The 23,054-nt window shown below is 38.8% G+C and overlaps 2 protein-coding genes across 6 annotated transcripts in view; one reads left to right on the plus strand and one right to left on the minus strand.

Annotated features, from left to right (window-relative positions):
- Positions 1-23,054, plus strand: part of ALG14 (ALG14 UDP-N-acetylglucosaminyltransferase subunit) — a 925,968-nt gene that overhangs the window by 675,234 nt on the left and 227,680 nt on the right. The gene's annotated exons all lie outside the window — the stretch shown is intronic.
- Positions 1-23,054, minus strand: part of LOC126073260 (TLC domain-containing protein 4-like) — a 122,829-nt gene that overhangs the window by 6,843 nt on the left and 92,932 nt on the right. Inside the window, exon 7 of one of the 5 annotated variants that reach the window (XR_007516698.1) lies at positions 2,082-2,225. The exons of 3 other annotated variants lie outside the window; for them this stretch is intronic. Coding sequence is in view for 1 of the 2 variants with exons in the window: in XM_049879726.1 (XP_049735683.1) it covers positions 2,204-2,225 (22 nt within the window). In the remaining variant the exon portion in view is untranslated. Of the gene's footprint in view, positions 1-2,004; positions 2,226-23,054 lie in introns of those variants that run through there. One more of the 5 variants, XM_049879726.1, reaches the window with a different exon arrangement.

Genomic DNA, 23,054 nt, shown 5'->3' on the forward strand with positions numbered 1-23,054 from the left:
CAACAACATAAATGAGAACTATACACAGAGACCTCATGAGATGGAATACATAAGAACTAAATCGACAACATCGGTGGAAAAAGAGAATGGAAAAGCTCAATATCATCAGTCAAAACAAGGCCAGGGGCTGACTGAAGAATAGACTATCAGTTGCTCCTATGCAAGTTCAAGTAGAAGTTGAAGAAAATTAGAGCAAGTCCATGAGAACCAAAATACCACGTTAAGTATATTCCAACTGAATTTACAGACCATCTCAGAAACAGATTTGACACATTGAACACTAATGATCAAAGACCAGACAAATTATGGAATGGCATCAAGGATATCATACATGAAGAAAGCAAGAAGTCATCAAAAAACAGGAAAGAAAGAAAAGACCAAAATGGTGTCAGACTAGCTAAAGTGAAAGGAAGAAATAAGTCAAAGAGCTGAACAGATTTCAAAGGACAGTTTGAGAAGACAAAGGAAAGTATTAAAATGAAATGTGCAAAGACTGGTAGATACAAATCCAAAAGGGAAGAACACGCTCAGCATTTCTCAACTGAAAGAACTGAAGAAAAAATTCATCCTAGTTGCAATATTGAAGAATTCTACAGAGAAAATATTAAATGACACAAGACGCATAAAAAGAAGATAGAATGAATATGGAGAGTCACTATACCAAGATAACTGGTTAAGGTTCAACAATTTTAGGAGGAAGCATATGATCAAGAACCAATGATACTGAAGGAAGAGATTCAAGCTGCACTGAAGACAGTAATGAAAAAGAAGTCTCCAAAAATCAACGGAATACCAATTGAGATATTTCAACAAATAAATACAGTGCTGGAGGTGCTAACTTGACTATGTCAAGAAATTTCGAAGACAGCTACCTAGGCCAACTGACTGGAAGATGTCCATATTTGCACCCATTCCAAAGAAAGGTGATCCAAAAGAATGCAGAAATTTTTGAACAATATCATAAACATCACACACAACTAAAATATTGCTGAAGATCTTTCAAAAGTGGTTGTAGTAGCGCACCGACAGGGAAATGCCAGAAATTCAAGCCAGATGCAGAAGAGGATGTGGAATGAGGGATATAGCTGCTGATGTCAGATGGATCCTGGCTGAAAGCAGAGGATACCAGAAAGATGTTGATCTGTGTTTTATTGAGTATTCAATGGCATCTGACTGTGTGGATCATAACATATTATGGATAACATTGAGAAGAATGGGAATTCCAGGACACTTCACTGTGCTCCTGATGAAACTATATATTGACTGAGGCAGCTGTTCAAACAGGACAAGAGGTACTGCGTGGTTTAAAGGCAAGAAAGGTGAACATCAGGGTTGTATGCTTTCACCATGCTTATTCAATCTGTATGGTGAGCATATAATCCAAGAAGCTGGACTCTGTGAAGAACACAACATCAGGATTAGAGAAAGACTCATTAACAACCTATGGTATGCAGATGAAACAACCTTGGTTGCTGAATGTGAAGAAGACTTGAAGCACTTATTGATGATGATCAAAGACAAGACGTTAGTACATAGTACATCTCAACATAAATAAAACAAAAATCTTCACAACTAGACCCATAAGCAACATCAGGATAAACAGAGAAAAGGTTGAAGTTGCCAAGAATTTCATTTTACTTGGATCCACAATCAACATCCATGGAAGCAGCAGTCAAGAACCCCTTTAAAGTATTAAATAGCAAAGGTGTTACTTTAAGAACTAAGTTGTGCCTGACCCAATGCATGGTGCTTTTCAGTTGCCTCATATGCATGTGAAAGCTGGGCAATGAATAAGAAAGATCGAAGAAGAATTGATGGCTTTTAATTATGGTGTTGGCTAAGAATACTGAATATACCATGGACTCACAAAAGAACAAACAAATCTGGGAGGCGGGGCCAAGATGGTGAAATACTCAAATGCTTCCTGTGGTCCTTCTTACAATAGAGACTCAAAAACGAGTGAATCGATTATATACGACAATCTAGGAGTCCTGAACATCAAAGACAAAGTTGAGGAGTCGACTGAACATCAAAGGGAGGGTGAGAGAGTTCAGAAGCAGAAAGGATTCACCACATCTGACCTGGCCGGCAACTTGCACGCTGGATTGGCCAGTGGGTGGGCTGAGGCAAGCAGCCGTGCTTGGAACGCATTTTCCACATCAGGAGAAACCAAATGGTGGAGACTCTGCGCTAGACTCCAGAGTCAGGGGGAAGTGGTGTTGAATCTGCAAAAGTAAAGTGAAAGCGTCTGACCTACAGGGGCCGGGGGGGAATCAAGATGACACTTACCCATCTGAGAAGTACCTCTCCCCCCTTCACCCGCCCTCTCCCTACTTTGTTCCAGTTCTGGTTTGACATTAGCAATTGCCACACCCCCCTGGGCCAGAATTCGGACCTGTCATGTGTCCCAAACCATTGTCTCAGCTTTGGAAATGGAACAAATTAATAAACAAATAACAAACAGGAAACAATAAATTACCATCTTCCCTAAGCTGGGACCTCAGGGCAGGGACAGCCCCTTTTTCCTAGGCACAGATATAAGGGGCCCACCAACTTCGTATGCCTTTCACCTGTGCCTATACCTCTGGGGCCCATTTCAATAACATAGGCCCTCATTAGCATAGTACAACAGGGTATATACCTGAAGCCTATTTTCAACTGTAACACCCAAGAGGGCTGGAGACTTGTGACATTTAACACCAACTTGCCCATTAAGCAGGGTCCTCACCTACTCACATCAGGGGCCTGAGGACTGGTGGCTCCACCTACTCTACCTAGCCACCCATGACAGGGGTCCAAGAATAAGTAGTGCTTCCCAGCCCTTACAGCCAATAGCACTGAGTGCCCAAAGTCTGGCTGTAAAACCCACCCACCTATGCGATCCAGGGAAGAGGGACATGCCTTCCACCCAGAGACTTGGGGGAAGCCATCAGCCCCCTACCTTGCTCAGCACATCACCCCCTACTGCAGTCAGATACCTGTGCCTGCTCCAATATCTCCTATGTAACCCTGCCTGTCTAGGACTGTAGGTGAGAGCCAGCCCTACAAACTTGGTGACTGATGACCTGGTCACCTGAGATGAATTCACACAAAGAAAGTAAATAGGTTTCTCTAAACACCTACTGACAGGCTGTGAGATTTTCAAAAATGCCAATAATCAAACCAGATCACACAATCAGACTATTTGGGCATATCAAAACAAAATAAGAAGCTAGGAGATAGTAAGCAAATCTAAATAAATATAGTAACTTATTAATACCTCATACACAACAGTCCATAACAAATCACATAAAGAGGCTGACCGTGACGGCTTTAGCAAGAGACCAAAACAAAGAACCAGGAAACCTCCTGGAGGAAGATAAGGTCTTGGAACTATCAGAGATAGAATTCAAAATATTAATAAAGAGATGTCTTCAAGAGATCAGCAAGGACATCCAGGAAAATCCAGACCAAGCCAAGGAACACAAAGACAAAGCAATAGAGGAATTTAGAAAGGTTATACAAGACTGCAATGAGAAATTTAACAGGCTGCAAAAATGCACAGAGAGACAGGAAATAGAAATTCAAAGATTAACAAGAAAATTACAGAATTAGACAACTCAACAGAAAGTCATAGGAGCAGAATTGAGGCAACAGAAGTCAGAACTTAGTGAGATTGAAAATAAAGCACTTGAAACCAATTTATTTGAGGAAAAGTCAGATAAAACAATTTTAAAAAATGAAGAAAAGCTAAGAATTATGTGGCACTCTTCTCAAGAGGAATAACCTAGGAGTGATTGGACTACCAGAATGGGGCAGGGTAGAGGGAATAACAGAAAATTCAAAGAGAATCGTTGAAGATTTGTTGGCAGAAAACTGCACTGATATCGTGAAAGACAAGAAATTTCTATCCAAGAGGCTCATCAAACTTCACACAGGGTAGATCCCAAAACAAAGTCACCAAGGTATATTAGATTCAAATATAAAAACCAATGATAAAGAGAGGATTTTAAGAGCAGCTAGAGATAAACAAAAAGTCATCCACAAAGTAGAGTTAATAAGGATAAGCGAGGGGGCCAAGATGGCTAACTAGGTAGACGCTACCTCGGATCCCTCTTGCAACAAAGACTCGGAAAAACCAGTGAATCGATCACATACATGACAATCTATGAACCCTGAAAAACAAACACACATTTAAAGAGTTGACCTGAGTGACAGAGACGGAGAATGAACAACTACTGGGAAGCAGCGACTGTTTTTGGAGCCTGGAGCCAGCGTCCCAGTCAGGCGGCTTCATTAACATTGGAATTTCCTGAGCCAGAGGGAGAACGGCTCCGGGTCCGCGGCTTTGCTTTTCCCTTTTTTTTTTTTTTTTTTGGTCTTTTCTTTTTTCTTTTTTTTTTTTTGAGAGAAGCATCCACAAAAAACCCAGGGACCAAAAATTCTTCCCTAATTGGACTAAAAACACAGAACCAGCTCCAGCCAAGCATATATGATCCATATCTCGGGCTTTCATCCCTACAGGGAACAAGATGGCTATTATAATGCAAAGACACTTATGATAGGGATCTGACTGCATTTTTTTTTTAGAGGATTTACTGGAAAAACAAGTTTCCCAGGTCTGATATCTCTGCTTATTCAACAGAGCCCTCACTGACCCACAACAGGGAACTGAGGGCTGAAGCTCCCCCCAGACCACCTAGCCTCTTGCCTTAGAGGTCTAAGGAGGGTGACACCTACCAATCTGTAGAGGTACTTGCATTGGGGGCCTAAGGTACAGCTACAGAGCCCTCCCACCAAGGTGCTTTAGGAATAGAGACACACCTACCTCACTGACACTAGGGGGAAGCATGTCAGCATCCTGTCCCCCCTGGAATGTGAACCCCAGCTGCTAATAGAATCTGGTGCACACAACTATCAAAACTATTTCTCAAGGTGGATAGGTGTTAGGGTGCAGCACACACTTGATGACCAAAAATCAGATTCTACTCAAGAATAGTGAATAGACTCAGGCATATATATCCGGCAACAGCCCAAACCAGCTGGTAATAGGTCATAAGTAAGTCAAGGGCTACAGCAATCAAGACAGCACAATCTAGTAGCCCATCCACGTATATTGAAAGAAAAGAAAACAAGATAAGACTCAGTGAGCAAATATAGAATAAATCACTACAGTATCTTAGTAATGGCTCGGAGACAGCAGTCGATAATAAACCACATAAAGAAGCAGACCACGATTGCTTCTACAACCCCCCAGACAAAAGAATCAAAATCTTTCCCAAATGAAGATACAATTCTGGAATTATCTGATACAGAATATAAAAAAACTAATTTACAGAATGCTTCAAGACATCCGGGATGACCTCAGAAATGAAATAAGGCAAACTGCAGAAAAAGCCAAGGAACACACTGATAAAACAGTTGAAGAACTCAAAAAGATTATTCAAGAACATAGTGGAAAAATTAATAAGTTGCAAGAATCCATAGAGAGACAGCAATGCAGAAATCCGAAAGATTAACAATAAAATTACAGAATTAGACAACGCAACAGGAAGTCAGAGGAGCAGACTCGAGCAATTAGAATGCAGACAGGGAAATCTGGAGGACCAGGGAAATAACAGCAACATAGCTTTAAAAAAATCAGATAAAAGAATTTTAAAAAATGAAGAAACCCTAAGAATCATGTGGGACTCTATCAAGAAGGATAACTTGCGTGTGATTGGAGTCCCAGAACAGGGAGGGAGGACAGAAAACACAGAGAGAATAGTTGAAGATCTGCTGACAGAAAACTTCCCTGACATCATGAAAGACGAAAGGATATCTATCCAAGATGCTCATCGAACCCCATTTAAGATTGATCCAAAAAAGAAAAACACCAAGACATATTATCATCAAACTTGCCGAAACCGAAGATAAAGAGAAAATTTTAAAAGCAGCCAGGGATAAAAGAAAGGTCTCCTTCAAGGGAGAATCAATAAGAATACGTTCAAACTACTCAGCAGAAACCATGCAGGCAAGAAGGCAATGGGATGACATATACAGAGCACTGAAGGAGAAAAACTGCCAGCCAAGGATCATATATCCAGCAAAACTCTCTCTGAAATATGCAGGCGAAATTAAGATATTTACAGATAAACACAAGCTTACAGAATTTGCAAAAACCAAAACAAAGCTACAAGAAATACTAAAGGAAATTGTTTGGTCAGAACACCAATAATATCAGATACCAGCAAAACACAAGGTCACAGAACAGAACATCCTGATATCAACTCAAATAGGGAAATCACAAAAACAAATTAACATTAATTTAAAAAAAAAAAACCTCAAACAGGGAATCATTGAAGTCAATATGAAAACGATCACAATAATCAAAAAGAGGGACTAAATATAGGTTGCATAGAACTGCCATATGGAGAGGGATATAAGGCGATATAGGACAATACAAGTTAGGTTTTTACTTAGAAAAATAGGGGTAAATATTAAGGTAACCACAAAGAGGTATATAACAACTCCATAACTCAAAATAAAAACCAAGAAAAACATAACAACTCAGCAAACATAAAGTCAAATACTATGAAAATGAGGATCTCACAATTTACAAAGAAAAACGTCTCAGCACAAAAAAGTAAGTGGAAAAATGAAATTGTCAACAACACACATAAAAAGGCAACAAAATGACAACACTAAACACTTACTTATCTATAATTACGCTGAATGTAAATGGACTAAATGCACCAATAAAGAGACAGAGAGTCTCGGACTGGATAAAGAAACACGATCCGTCTATATGCTGCCTACAAGAGACACACCTTAGACTTAGAGACACAAACAAACTAAAACTCAAAGGATGGAAAAAAATATATCAAGCAAACAATAAGCAAAAAGAAGAGGAGTAGCAATATTAATTTCTGACAAAATAGACTTTAAACTTAAATCCACCACAAAGGATAAAGAAGGACACTACATAATGATTAAAGGGACAATTGACCAGGAAGATATTACCATATTAAATATTTATGCACCCAATGACAGGGCTGCAAGATAAATAAAACAAACTTTAACAGAACTGAAAAGTGAGATACACACCTCCACAATTATAGTAGGAGACTTCAACACACCACTTTCGGAGAAGGACAGGACATCCACTAAGAAGCTCAATAGAGACACGGAAGACCTAATTACAACCATCAATGAACTTGACCTCATTGACTTCTACAGAACACTCCACCCAACTGCTGCAAAGTATACTTTTTTTTCTAGCGCACATGGAACATTCTCTAGAATACACCACATATTAGGTCATAAAACAAACCTTTGCAGAATCCAAAACATGAAAATATTACAAAGCGTCTTCTCATACCACAAGGCCATAAAAGTGGAAATCAATAACAGAATAATTAGGGAAAAGAAATCAAATACTTGGAAACTGAACAATACCCTCCTGAAAAAAGACTGGGTTATACAAGACATTAAGGAGGGAATAAGGAAATTCACAGAATGCAACGAGAATGAAAATACTTCCTATCAAAACCTCTGGGACACAGCAAAAGCAGTGCTCAGAGGCCAGTTTATATCAATAAATGCACACATACAAAAAGAAGAAAGAGCCAAAAGCAGAGAACTGTCCCTACAACTTGAACAAATAGAAAGTGAGCAACAAAAGAATCCATCAGGCACCAGAAGAAAACAAATCATAAAAATTAGAGCTGAACTAAATGAATTAGAGAACAGAAAAACAATTGAAAGAATTAACAAAGCCAAAAGCTGGTTCTTCGAAAAAATTAACAAAATTCATAAACCATTGGCTAGACTGACTAAAGAAATACAGGAAAGGAAACAAATAACCCGAATAAGAAACGAGAAGGGCCACATCACAACAGACCCAACGGAAATTAAAAGAATCATGTCAGATTATTACGAAAAATTGTACTCTAAAAAATTTGCAAACCTAGAAGAAATGGATGAATTCCTGGAAAAACACTACCTACCTAAACTAACACAATCAGAAGTAGAACAACTAAATAGACCCATAACAAAAAAAGAGATTGAAACGGTAATCAAAAAACTCCCAACAAAAAAAAGCCCTGGCCTGGATGGCTATACTGCAGAGTTCTACCAAACTTTCAGAGAAAAGTTAACACCACTACTGCTAAAGGTATTTCAAAGCATAGAAAATGACGGAATACTACCTAACTCATTCTATGAAGCCACCATCTCCCTGATACCAAAACCAGGTAAAGACATCACAAAAAAAGAAAATTACAGACCTATATCCCTCGTTAACATAGATTCAAAAATCCTCAAAAAAATTCTAGCCAATAGAATTCAACAACATATCAAAAAAATAATTCACCACGACCAAGTGGGATTTATACCAGGTATGCAAGGTTGGTTTAATATTAGAAAAACCATTAATGTAATCCACAATATAAATAAAACAAAAGACAAAAACCACATGATCTTATCAATTGATGCAGAAAAGGCATTTGACAAAGTCCAACACGCATTTATGATAAAAACGCTCACCAAAATAGGAATTGAAGGAAAATTCCTCAACATAATAAAGGGCATCTATGCAAAGCCAACAGCCAACATCACTCTAAATGGAGAGAGCCTGAAAGCATTTCCCTTGAGAACGGGAACCAGACAAGGATGCCCTTTATCTCCGCTCTTATTCAACATTGTGGTAGAAGTCCTAGCCAGAGCAATTAGGCTAGACAAAGAAATAAAGGGCATCCGGATTGGCAAGGAAGAAGTAAAATTATCTCTATTTGCAGATGACATGATCTTATACACAGAAAACCCTAAGGAATCCTCCAGAAAACTACTGAAACTAATAGAAGACTTTGGCAGAGTCTCAGGTTATAAGATATACAAAAATCACTTGGATTCCTCTACATCAACAAAAAGAATATCGAAGAGGAAATAACCAAATCAATACCATTCACAGTAGCCCCCAAGAAGATAAAATACTTAGGAATAAATCTTACCAATGATGTAAAAGACCTATACATAAGAAAACTACAAAGCACTACTACAAGAAATTAAAAAGGACATACTTAAGTGGAAAAACATACCTTGCTCATGGATAGGAAGACTTAACATAGGAAAAATGTCTATTCTACCAAAAGCCATCTATACATACAATGCACTTCTGATCCAAATTCCAATGTCATTTTTTAATGTGATGGAGAAACAAATCACCAACTTCATATGGAAGGGAAAGAAGCCTCGGATAAGGAAAGCATTACTGAAAAAGAAGAAGAAAGTGGGAGGCCTCACTCTACCTGAGTTTAGAACATATTATACAGCCACAGTAGTCAAAACAGCCTGGTACTGGTACAACAACAGGCACATAGACCAATGGAACAGAATTGAGAACCCAGATATAGATCCATCCATGTATGAGCAGCTGATATTGACAAAGGCCCAGTGTCAGTTAATTGGGGAAAAGATAGTCTTTTTAACAAATGGTGCTGGCATAACTGGATATGCATTTGCAAAAAAATGAAACAGGACCCATACCTCACACCATGCACAAAAACTAACTCCAAGTAGATCAAAGACCTAAACATAAAGACTAAAACGATAAAGATCATGGAAGAAAAAATAGGGACAACCTTAGAAGCCTTCATACAAGGCATAAACAGAATACAAAACATTACCAAAAATGACGAAGAGAAACCCGATAACTGGGAGCTCCTAAAAATCAAACACCTATGCTCATCTAAAGACTTCACCAAAAGAGTGAAAAGACCACCTACAGACTGGGAAAGAATTTTCAGCTATGACATCTCCGACCAGCGCCTGATCTCTAAAATCTATATGATTCTGTCAAAACTCAACCACAAAAAGACAAACAACCCAATCGAGAAGCGGGCAAGGGATATGAACACACGCTTCACTGAAGAAAATATTCAGGCAGCTAACAGATACATGAGAAAATGCTCTCGATCATTAGCCATTAGAGAAATGCAAATTAAAACTACGATGAGATTCCATCTCACTCCAACAAGGCTGGCATTAATCCAAAAAACACAAAATAATAAATGTCGGAGAGGCTGCAGAGAGATTGGAACTCTTATACACTGCTGGTGGGAATGTAAAATGGTACAACCACTTTGGAAATCTATCTGGCGTTATCTTAAACAGTTAGAAAGAGAACTACCATACAACCCAGAAATCCCACTCCTCGGAATATACCCTAGAGAAATAAGAGCCTTCACACAAACAGATATATGCACACCCATGTTTATTGCAGCTCTGTTTACAATAGCAAAAAGCTGGAAGCAACCAAGGTGTCCATCAACGGATGAATGGTTCAATAAATTGTGGTGTATTCACACAATGGAATACTATGCATCGATAAAGAACGGTGACGAATCTGAGAAACATTTCATAACATGAAGGAACCTGGAAGGCATTATGCTGAGTGAAATTAGTCAGAGGCAAAAGGACAAATATTGTATAAGACCACTATTATAAGATCTTGAGAAATAGTATAAACTGAGAAGAACACATTCTTTTGTGGTTACGAGGGTGGGAGGGAGGGAGGGTGGGAGAGGGTTTTTTACTGATTAATTAGTAGATAAGAACTGCTTTAGGTGAAGGGAAGGACAATACTCAATACATGGAACATCAGCTCAACTGGACTGGACCAAAAGCAAAAAAGTTTCCAGGATGAACTGAATCCTTCAAAGGTCAGCGGAGCAAGGGCAGGGGTTTGGGGACCATGGTTTAAGGGGACTTCTAAGTCAACTGGCAAAATAATTCTATTATGAAAACATTCTGCATCCCACTTTGAAATGTGGCGTCTGGGGTCTTAAATGCTAACAAGCGGCCATCTAAGATGCATCAATTGGTCTCAACCCACCTGGATCAAAGGAGAATGAAGAACACCAAGGTCACATGATAACTAAGAGCCCAAGAGACAGAAAGGGCCACATGAACCAGAGACCTACATCATCCTGAGACCAGAAGAACTAGTTGGTGCCCGGCCACAATCGATGACTGCCCTGACAGGGAGCCCAACAGAGAACCCCTGAGGGACCAGGAGATCAGTGGGATGTAGACCCCAAATTCTCACAGAAAGACCATACTTAATGGTCTGACTGAGACTAGAGGAATCCCGGCGGTCATGGTCCCCAAACCTTCTGTTGGCCCAGGACAGGAATCATTCCCGAAGACAACTCATCAGACAGGAAAGGGACTGGACAGTGGGTAGGAGAGAGATGCTGGTGAAGAGTGAGCTAATTATATCAGGTGGACACTTGAGACTGTGTTGGCATCTCCTGTCTGAAGGGGGGATGGGAGGATAGAGCTGGAAGCTGGCAAAATTGTCACAAAAGTAGAGACTGGAAGGGCTGACTCATTAGGGGGAGAGCAAGTGGGAGTACGGAGTAAGGTGTTTATAAACTTATATGTGACAGTCTGACTTGATTTGTAAACGTTCACTTGAAGCTCAATAAAAGTTAATAAAAAAATAATAAGAAGAAGAATAAGCTCTGACTACTCAGCAAAAATCATGTAGGCGAAAAGATAATGGGATGACATATAAAGCCTTGAAGGAAAAAATTTGCCAAGCAAAAATTATATATTCAGCAAAGCTGTCTCTCAAAAATGAAGGCAAAATTAGGGCATTATCAGGTAAAACGAAGATTAGAGAATTTGTAAACACCAAACAAAAATTACAAGAAGTACTAAAGGGAGTCCCCTGGTTAGACAATCAGTAATACCAGATAACAACCCAAGTCAGAAAAACCAGATATCAACCCAGATAGGGAAGTCACAAATACAAGTCAGAGCTAAAACACTGAAATTATGGAAACAGGTGTCAGTATGTAAAAGATAATGACATTAAAAAAAAAGATGGACTAAATAGTGTAGTCATAGAACTTTCACATGGAGAGGAAGTAAAGGCAATGTCAACAAATGAAAGACTGGTTTAAAGTTAGAAGAATAAATGTATATTTTAAGGTAGCCAGAAAGGAAAATAACAAATTTATCCATCAGAATAAAAAGGAAGAAAAACATAAAGATTTAGCAAGTACAAATGCAACAACAATGAAAAAGATAAAAAGAAAATACATAAAGAAAAATGACTCAGCACAGAAAATTAAGTAGAACAAAGAAACTGTCAACACTAAAAAAAAATACATGAAAACAACAGCACAAACTCATACATACCAATAATTACACTGAATATAAATGGACTAAATGCACCAATAAAGAGACAGTGGCAGAATGGATAAAAAATTATTCATCTATATACCACCTACAAGAGAACTCAAAAAAACAAAAAACTAAAATTAAGGATGGAAAAAATATATATATCAAGGAAACAACAATCAAAAAAAAGCAGGAGTGGCAGTATTAATCTCTGACAAAACAGACTTTAAAGCAAAATCTACCATGAAGGATAAGGAAGGACATTATGTAATTATTAAAGCGTCAGTACACCAGGAAGACATAATCGTAATAGATATTTATGCACCCAATGACAGGGCTCCGAGATACACAAAACAAACTCTAACAGCATTGAAAAGAGAAATAGACAGCTCCACAATAATAGTAGGAGACTTCAACACATGACTTTCTGTGAAGGACAGATCATCCAGAAAGAAGCTCAATGAAGACACAGAAGATATAACTGCCACAATCAACCAACTTGACCTCACAGACATATACAGAACACTCCACTCAACAGCAGCCAGGTATACTTTCTTTTCCAATGCACATGGGACATTTTCCAGAATAAATCACATATTAGGCCACAAAGCAAGCCTGAACACAATCCAAAACCCTGAAATATTACAAAGCATGTTTTTTGATTATAAAGCCATAAAAGTAGAAATCAATAACAGAAAAAGAAAGGAAAAAAATCAAACAAATGGAATCTGAACAACACCTTGCTCAAAAACTACTGGATTATAGAAGAAGTCAAGGACAATAAAATTCATAGAATCAAATGAGAATGAAAACAAATCCTATCGGAACCCTATAGCACAGCAAAAGCAGTGCTCACAGGTCAGTTTATAACAATAAATGCAGCCATCCAAAAAGAAGAAAGGGCCAAAATCAGAACATTAACCCTACAACTGAATCAGAGAGCAGTAAAAAAAAAATCCCTCGAGCACCAAAACAAAGGAAGTAATAAAAATTAGGGCAGAATTAAATGAAATAGAAAATAGAAGAACAATTGAAAAAGTTAACAGGACTAAAAACTGGTTCTTTGAGAAGATCAACAAAATGGATAAACCATTGGCCAAAATGACAAAAGAAAAACAGAGAGGAAGCAAATAACCCAAATAAGACATAAGATGTGTGCTATCACGGCAGACCCAACTGAAATGAAAAGAATCATTTCAGTATATTATGAAAAATTGTACTCCAACAAAATTTGAAAACCTAGAAAAAACGGGCAAATTTCTAGAAACAAACTGATAACCTCAACTAATACAAATCGAGGTAGAAAAACTAAATAAACCTATAACAAAAGAAGGGATTGAAGAGGTAATTTAAAAACTTCCAGGAAAAAAAAAGATCTGGAATTAACAGCTTCACTGGAGAACTCCACCAAACTTTTAGAGAAGAGTTAATACCAGTACTACTAAAGGTACTTCAGAGCATGGAAAAGGATGGAATACTTCTGAACTCATTCTATGTAGCCAGCCTAACCCTGATACCAAAACCAAGTAAAGATATCACAAAACAAGAACATTACAAACCAATATCTCTCATGAACATAGATGCAAAAATCCTGAACAAAATTCTAGCCAATAGAATTCAACAACATATCAAAAAAAATAATTCACCGCAATCAAGAGGGATTCGTACCAGGTATACAGGGATAGTTCCACATTAGAAAAACAATCAATGCAATCCATCACATAAATAAAACAAAAGACAAGAACCACATGATTTTATCAATTGATGCAGAAAAGGCATTTAGCAAATCCAGCACCCATTCATGATAAAAACTCTCAGCAAAATAGGAATAGAAGGGAAATTCCTCAACATTATAAAGGGCATTTATACAAAGCCAACAGTCAACATCATCCTAAATGGAGAGAGTCTGAAAGCATTCCCCTGGAGAACAAGAACGAATCATGGATGCCCTTATCACCACTCTTATTCCACATTGTTCTGGAGGTCCTGGCCAGAGCAATAAGCAGGAGAAAGAAATAAAGAGCATCCAAATTGGTAAGGAAGAAGTAAAAGTATCTCTATTTGCAGATGACATGATCTTATACACAGAAAACCCTTAAGAATCCAAAAGAAAACTACTGGAACTGATAGAAAATTTCAGCAAAGTATCAGGATACAAAAAAAAAAAGAAAAATACAAAAATCAATTGGATTAGCTCTACACCAACAAAGAGAACTTCAAAGAGGAAATCAAATCAATACCATTTACAATAGCCCCCAAGAAGATGAAATACTTAGGAATAAATCTAACAAGAGATGTGAAAGACCTATACAAAGAAAGCTCCAAGACACTACTGCAAGAAACCAAAAGAGACCTACATAAGTAGAAAAACATACTATCATGGATAGGAAGACTCAACATTGTGAAACTGTCTATTCTACCCAAAGCGATCTATAGATACAATCCAATCCTGATCCAAATTCCAACGGCACTTTTTACCGAGGTGGAGAAACAAATCACCAACTTCATATGGAAAGGGAAAGGGAAGAGGCACCAGATAAGAAGAACAGCAACGTGGGAAGACTCACACCACCTGATTTTAAACCCACCCAAAAAGTGGACCTATTATATCCCCACAGTAGTCAAAACAGCCTGGTAATGGTACAACGACAGATACATAGACCAACGGAATAGAATTGAGAATCCAGATGTAAATTTGTCCACCTATGAGCAGCTGATACTTGACAAAGGCCCAAAGTCCATTAAATGGGGATAAGACATTCTCTTTAAAAAATAGCACTGCCATAACTGCATATCAATCTGCAAAACAATGAACCAAGACCCATGCCTCACACTATGCACAAAAACTAACTCACAATGGATCAAAGACCTAAATACAAAATCTAAAATGATAAAGATCACGGGAAAAAAAATAGGGACGATGATACTCACCACCCACTGCCGTTGAGTCGATTCCAACTCGTAGCGACCCTACAGGACAGAGTAGAACTGCCCCCATAGAGTTTCCAAGGATCGCCTGGTAGATTTGAACTGCCAACCTCTTGGTTAGCAGTTGTAGCACTTAACCACTATGCCACCAGGGTTTCCAGGACAATACTGGGAGCCCTAATACATGGCATAAACAGAATACAAACCATAACTAACAATGCACAAACACCAGAAGAGAAACTAGATAACTGGGGTCTCCTAAAAGTCAAACACTTATGCTCGTCAAAAGACTTTACCAGAAGAGTAAAAAGACCACCTACGAACTGGGAACAATTTTTTCACTCCGATCTATCCCATCAGGATCTACTCTCCATAATCAAGAAACTGAAAAACCTCAACAACAAAAAGACAAATAACCCAATTAAAAAATGGGAAGGACATGAACAGACACTTCACCAAAGAAGATATCCAGGTGCCTAACACATACGTGTGAAGATGCTCATGATTTTAGCCATTAGAGAGATGCTAATCAAAACTGCACTGAGATACCATCTCACCCCAGCAAGGCTAGCAATAATCCAAAAAACACAGCAAATGTTGGAGACGTTGTAGAGAGACTGGAAGATTTATACCCTGCTGGTGGGAAGGTAAAATAGTACAACCCCTTTGGAAATCATTTTGGTACTTTCTTTAAGAGCTAGAAATAGAAGTACCATACCCAGTGTGCCATCGAGTCGAGAAGTACCATATGATCTAGAAATCCTACTCCTTAGAATATATCCTATAGAAATAAGAGCTATCACACGAATAGATGTATGCACACCCATGTTCATTGAAGCACTGTTCACAATAGTAAAAGGATGGAAACATCCTAGGTGCCCATCAAGAGAGGAACTGATAAACAAATTATGATACATACACACAATGGAATACTTTGCAACAATAAAGAACAATGATGAATCTGTGAAACATCTCACAATATGGATGAATCTCGAAGGGACTATGCTGAGTGAAAATAGTCATGCACAAAAGGACAAAAATTGTGTGAGACCAGTATTAAAGAACTCAAGAAAAGGTTTAAACACAGAAGAAAACATTCTTTGATGGTTAAGAGGGTGGGGAGGGAGAGAGAGGGAATTCACTAACTACATTAAAAAAAACTAGATAGTAGACAAGAATTATCTCAGGTGAAGGGGAAGTACAACACAGAATACATCTGAAGTAAGCACAACCGGACTAAAGCAAACGTTAAAAAGTTTGCTGAACACAACCAAACACTTTGAGGCATAGAGTGGCAGGGCCTGAGGTCTGGGGACTATGATTTCAGGGGCCACCTAGGTCAACTGGCATAACAAAGTTTGTTAAGAAAATGTGAATCCCACTTTGGTAACTGGCGTCTGGGGTCTTAAAAGCCTGTGAGCAGCCATCTTGTTGTTGTTGTTGTTGGGTGCCATTGAGTTGGTTCCGATTCATAGTGACCCTATGCACAACAGAATGAAACACTGCCCGGTCCTACGCCATGCTTACAATCCTTGTTAAGCTTCAGCTCATTGTTGCAGCCACCGTGTCAATCCACCTCGTTGAGGGTCTTCCTCTTTTCCGCTGACCCTGTACTCCGCCAAGCATGATGTCCTTCTCCAGAGACTGATCCCTCCTGACAACATGTCCGAAGCACGTAAGACGCAGTCTCGCCATTCTTGCCTCTAAGGAGCATTCTGGCCGCACTTCTTCCAAGACAGATTTGTTCGTTCTTTTGCAGTCCATGGTATATTCAATATTCTTCGCCAACACCACAATTCAAAGGCGTCAACTCTTCTTCGGTCTTCCTTATTCACTGTCCAGTTTTCACATGCATATGATGTGATTGAAAATACCATGGCTTGGGTCAGGCGCACCTTAGCCTTCAGGGTGACATCTTTGCTCTTCAACACTTTGAAAAGGTCCTTTGCAGCAGATTTGCCCAATGCAATGCGTCTTTTGATTTCTTGACTGCTGCTTCCATGGCTGTTGATTGTGGATCCAAGTAAAATGAAATCCTTGACAACTTCAATCTTTTCTCCGTTTATCATGATGTTGCTCATTGATCCACTTGTGAGGATTTTTGTTTTCTTTATGTTGAAGTGTAATCCATACTGAAGGCTGTGGTCTTTGATCTTCATTAGTAAGTGCTTCAAGCCCTCTTCACTTTCAGCAAGCAAGGTTGTGTCGTCTGCATAACGCAGGTTGTTCGTGAGTCTTCCTCCAATCCTGATGCCCCGTTCTTCTTCTTATAGTCCAGTTTCTTATATTATCTGTTCAGCATACGGATTAAATAGGTATGGTGAAAGAATACAATCCTGATGCACGCCTTTCCTGACTTTAAACCAATCAGTATCCCCTTGTTTGGTCTGAACAACTGCCTCTTGATCTATGTAAAGGTTCCTCATGAGCACAATTAAGTGTTCTGGAATTCCCATTCTTCGCAATGTTATCCATAATTTGTTATGATCCACACAGTTGAATGCTTTGCATAGTCAATAAAACACAGGTAAACATCCTTCTGGTATTCTCTGCTTTCAGCCAGGATCCATCTGACATCAGCAATGACATCCCTGGTTCCACATCCTCTTCTGAAACCGGCCTGAATTTCTGGCAGTTCCCTGTCGATATGCTGCTGCAGCCATTTTTGAATTATCTTCAGCAAAATTTTCCTTGCATGTGATATGAATGACATTGTTCTATAATTTCTACATTCAGTTGGGTCACCTTTCTTGAGAATAGGCATAAATATGGATCTCTTTCAATCAGTTGGCCAGGAAGCTGTCTTCCATATTTCTTGGCATAGATGAGTGAGCACCTCCAGCACTGCATCTGTTTGTTGAAACATCTCAATTGATATTCCATCAATTCCTGGAGGCTTGTTTTTTGCCAATGCCTTCAGAGCAGCTTGGACTTCTTCCTTCAGTACCATCAGTTCCTTACCATATGCCACCTCTTGAAATGGTTGAATATTGACTAATTCTTTTTGGTATAATACTCTGTGTATTCCTTCCATCTTCTTTTGATGCTTCCTGTGTCGTTTAATATTTTCCCTATGGAATCCTTCACTATTGCAAACTTGAGGCTTGAATTTTTTCTTCAGTTCTTTCACCTTGAGAAATGCCGAGCGTGTTCTTCCCTTTTGGTTTTCCATCTCCAGCTCTTTGCATGTGTCATTATAATATTTTGTCTTCTTGAGAGGTCCTTTGAAATCTTCTGTTCAGTTCTTTTACTTCCTCAATTCTTCCTTTTGCTTTAGCTGCTTGACACTCAAGAGCAAGTTTCAGAGTCTCCTCTGACATCCATCTTGGTCTTTTCTTTCTTTCCTGTCTTTTCAGTGACCTCTTGCTTTCTTCATGGATGATGTCCTTGATGTCATTCCACAACTCGTCTGGCCTTTGATCACTAGCGTTCAATGCGTCAAATCTATTCTTGAGATGGTCTCTAAATTCAGGTGGGATATACTCAAGGTCATATTTTGGCTCTCGTGGACTTGCTCTGAGCAGTCATCTAAGATGCCTCGATTGATCCCAACCCACCTGAAGCAAACGAGAATGAAGAACACCAAAGACACAAGGAAAATATTAGCCCAAGAGACAAAAGGGTCACATAAATCAGAGACTCCATCAGCCTGAGATCAGAAGAACTAGATGATGCCCAGCTACCACCAATGACTGCCCTGACAGGGAAAACAAAAGAGAGTCCCTGACGGAGCAAGAGAAAACTGTGGTGCAGAATTCAAATTATGTACAAAGACCAGACTTAATGGTCTGACAGAGACTGGAGGAACCCTCAAAGACATGGCGGTCAGACGCTATGTTAACCCAGAACTAAAACCTTTGCTAAAGCCAACTCTTCAGAAAAAGACTGAAATGTATCTTTCTCATCATGCACAGTATCAGGGAAATTTTCTGCCAACAAATCTTCAGCAATTCTCTCTGTATTTTCTTTTATCCTCCCTTGTTCTGGTACTCTAGTCACTCCTAGGTTATTCCTCTTGACAGAGTCCCACATACTTCTTAAGTTTTCTTCATTTTTTTTTAATTCTTCTATCAGATTTTTCCTCAAATATGTTAGCGTCAAGTGCTTTACCTTCAATCTCACTAATTCTGACTTCCATTGCCTCAATTCTGCTCCTATGACTTTGTATTGAGTTTTCTAATTCTGAAATTTTATAATCTGGATTTCTGTATGCTGTCTCTCTATGGATTCTTGCTGCCTATTAAATTTGACATTATGCTTTCCAATCTTCGTAAGTTCTCTGATGCTTTGTCTGTGTGCTGCTTATCTTGTTCTGCATTTTGCCTGATCTCCGTCAAGATCCCAATAGGGCATATCAAGGGAGTTGCTTTGATTATTGGCACCTTTGCAGCGCTAATGTCCTGTTGCCAGGTGGTTAGAGCTGTTCCTAGGCATATGAGACCAAGAGTCCGTTACTTTTATTTTTTTAATTTTTATTGTGCTTTAAGTGAAAGTTTACAAATCAAGTCAGTCTCTCACACAAAAACTTATATACACCTTGCTACATATTCCCAATTACTCTTCCCCTAATGAGACAGCCCGCTCCCTCCCTCCACTCTCTCTTTTTGCACCCATTTCACCAGCTTCTAACCTGCTTTACCCTCTCATCACCCCTTGAGGCAGGAGAAGCCAGCATAGTCTCAAGTGTCCACCTGATCCACGAAGCTCACTCCTCACCAGCATTCCTCTCCAACACATTGTCTAGTCCAATCCATGTCTGAAGAGTTGGCTTTGAAGACTGTTCCTGTCCTGAACCAACAGAAGGTCTGGGGGCCATGACCACCAGGGTCCTTGTAGTCTCAGTCAGACCATAAAGTCTAGTCTTTTTATGAGAATTTGGGGCTTATATCCCACTGCTCTCCTGCCCCCTCAGGGATTCTCTGTTGTGTTCCCTGTCAGGGCAGTCATTGGTTCTAGCCAGACACCTTCTAGCTCTTCTGGTCTTAGGCTGATATAGTCTCTGGTTTATGTGGCCCTTGCTGTCCTTTAGGCTTGTAATTACCTTGTGTCCTTGGTGTTCTTCATTCTCCTTTGATCCAGGTGGGTTGAGACCAACTGATGATTCTTAGATGGCCCCTTGCTAGCATTTAAGACCCCAGACGCTGCTCTCCAAAGTGGGATGCAGAACGTTTTCTTAATAGTTTTTATTATGCCAATAGACTTAGATGTCCCCTAAAACCATGGTCCCCAAAATCCTGCCCCTGCTATATTGGATTTCGAAGCATTCAGTTTATTCGGGAAACTTCTTTGCTTTCGGTTTAGTCCAGTCGTACTGACCTCACCTGTATTGTATGTTGTCTTTCCCTTCAGCTAACGTAGTTCTTATCTACTGTCTAATAAGTGAATGCTCCTCTCCTACCCTCCGTCCCTCCCCCCTTCATAATCATCAAAGAATATTTTCTTCTCTGTTAAAACTATTTCTTGAGTTCTCATAATAGTGGTCTTATACAATATTTGTCCTTTTGCAACTGACTAATTTCACTCAGCATAATGCCTTCCAGGTTCCTCCATGTTATGAAATATTTCACATATTCATCACTGTTCTTTATCAATGCATAGTATTCTATCGTGTGAATATACCATAATTTATTTATCCATTCATCCATTGATGGGCACGTTGGTTGCTTCCATCTTTTTGCTTTTGTAAACGGTGCTGCAATGAACATGGGTGTGCATATATCTGATCTTGTAAAGGCTCTTATTTATGCAGGATATATACCAAGGAGTGGGATTGCTGGATCATATGATAGTTCTATTTCTAGCTTTTTAAGGAAGCACCAAGTCGATTTCCAAAGTGGTTGTACCATTTTACATTCCCACCAGCAGCATGTAAGTGTTCCAGTCTCTCCACAACCTCTTCAACATTATTTTGTGTTTTTTGAATTAATGCCAGCCTTGTTAGAGTGAGATGAAATCTCATTGTAGTTCTGATTTGTATTTCTCTAATAGCTAATGATCATGAGCATTTCCTCATGTATCTGTTAGCTGCCTGCATGTCTTCTTTAGTGAAGTGTCTGTTCATATCTTTTGCCCATTTTTTAATTGGGTTATTAGTCTTTTTGTAGTTGAGTTTTTGTAGTATTACGTAGATTTTAGAGGTCAGGCACTGATTAGAAATGTCATAGCTAAAAACTTTTCCCCAGTCTGTAGGTAATCTTTTTACTCTTTTGGTGAAGTCTTTTGATGAGCATAGGTGTTTGATTTTTAGGAGCTCCCAGTTATCGAGTTTCTCTTCTGCATTGTGAGTAATGTTTTATATACTGTTTATGTCATGTATTAGGGCTCCTAACGCTGTCCCTATTTTTTCTTCCATGATCTTTACTGTTTTAGTTTTTCTGTGTAGGCCTTTGATCCAGTCTGAGCTCGTTTTTCTGCATGGAGTGAGGTATGGGCTTTGCTTTGTTTTGTTGCAAATGGACATGAAGTTACGCCAGCACCATTTGTTTAAAAGACTGTCTTTTCCCCCATTTAAATCTTTTGAGGCCTTTGTCAAATATCAACTGCTCATATGAGGATGGGTTTATGTCTGGATTCTCAATTTTGCTCCATTGGTCTATGTATCTGTTGTTGTACCAGTTCCACGCCATTTTGACTACTGTGCTGGTATACTAGGTTCTAAAATCTGGTAGAGTTAAGGCCTCCCACTTTGTTCTTCTTTTTCAGTAATACTTCCCTTATCTGGAGCCCCTTTCCCTTCCAACTGAGGTTGATGATTTGTTTCTCCATCTCACTAAAAAATGTTGTTGGAATTTGGATCAGAATTGCATTAAATCTATAGACCAGTTTTGGTAGAAAATACTTTTTTATAAAATTAAGTCTTCCTATCCATGAGCAAGGTATGTGTTTCTACTGATGTGGGTCTATTTTGGTTTCTTGCTGAAGCATTTTGTAGTTTTCTTTGTATAAGTCTTTTACATTTGTGGTAAGATTTATTCCTAAGTATTTTATCATCTTGGGGGCTACTGTAAATGGTATTGATTTGGTGATTTCCTCTTCTATGTTCTTTTTGTTGGTGTAGAGGAATCCAACTGATTTTTGTATGTTTATCTTATATCCCAATACGCTGCTGAACTCTTCTACTAGTTTTCTTGAGGATTCCTTAGTGTTTTCTGTGTATAAAACATGTCATCTGCAAATAGAGATACTTTGACTTCTTCCTTGCCAATCTCAATGCCCTTTATTTCTTTATCAAGCCTAATTGCTCTGCCTAGGACCTCCAGCACAATGTTGAATAAGAGCGGTGATAAAGGGCATCCTTGTCTGGTTCCTGATCTCAAGGAGAATGTTTTCAGGCTCTCTTTATTTAGGATGATGTTGGGTGTTGGCTTTGTATAAATACCATTTATTATGTTGAGAAATTTTCCTTCTATTCCTATTTTGCTGGGAGTTTTTATCATGAACGGGTGTTGAACTTTGTCAAATGTCTTTTCTGTTATCAATTGATAAAATCATGTGATTCTTATCTTTTGTTTTATTTCTGTGATGGATTATATTAATTATTTTTCTAATGTTGAACCATCCCTGCATACCTGGTATAAATCCCATGTGGTCATGGTGAACTATTTTTTTGATATGTTGTTGAATTTTATTGGCTAGAATTTTGTTGAGGATTTTTGCATCTGTGTTCATGGGGGATATAGGTCTGTAATTTTCTTTTTTTGTGATGTCTTTACCTGGTTTTGGTATCAGGGATATGCTGGCTTCATAGAATGAGTTTGGGAGTATTCCGTCCTTTTGTACGCTCTGAAATACCTTCAGTAGTAGTGGTGTTAACTCTTCTCTGAATGTTTGGTAGAACTCTGCAGTGAAGCCGTCCGTGCTACTGCTTTTTTAGGGGGTAGTTCTTTGATTACCTTTTCAATCTCTTCTTTTGTTATGGGTCTGTTTAGTTGTTCTACCTCACAACTGGACCAATGAGCAACATCATGATAAATGGAGAA

The sequence above is a fragment of the Elephas maximus genome, chromosome 3 (genome assembly GCF_024166365.1).
Source record: "Elephas maximus indicus isolate mEleMax1 chromosome 3, mEleMax1 primary haplotype, whole genome shotgun sequence".
Lineage (NCBI taxonomy): Eukaryota > Metazoa > Chordata > Mammalia > Proboscidea > Elephantidae > Elephas > Elephas maximus.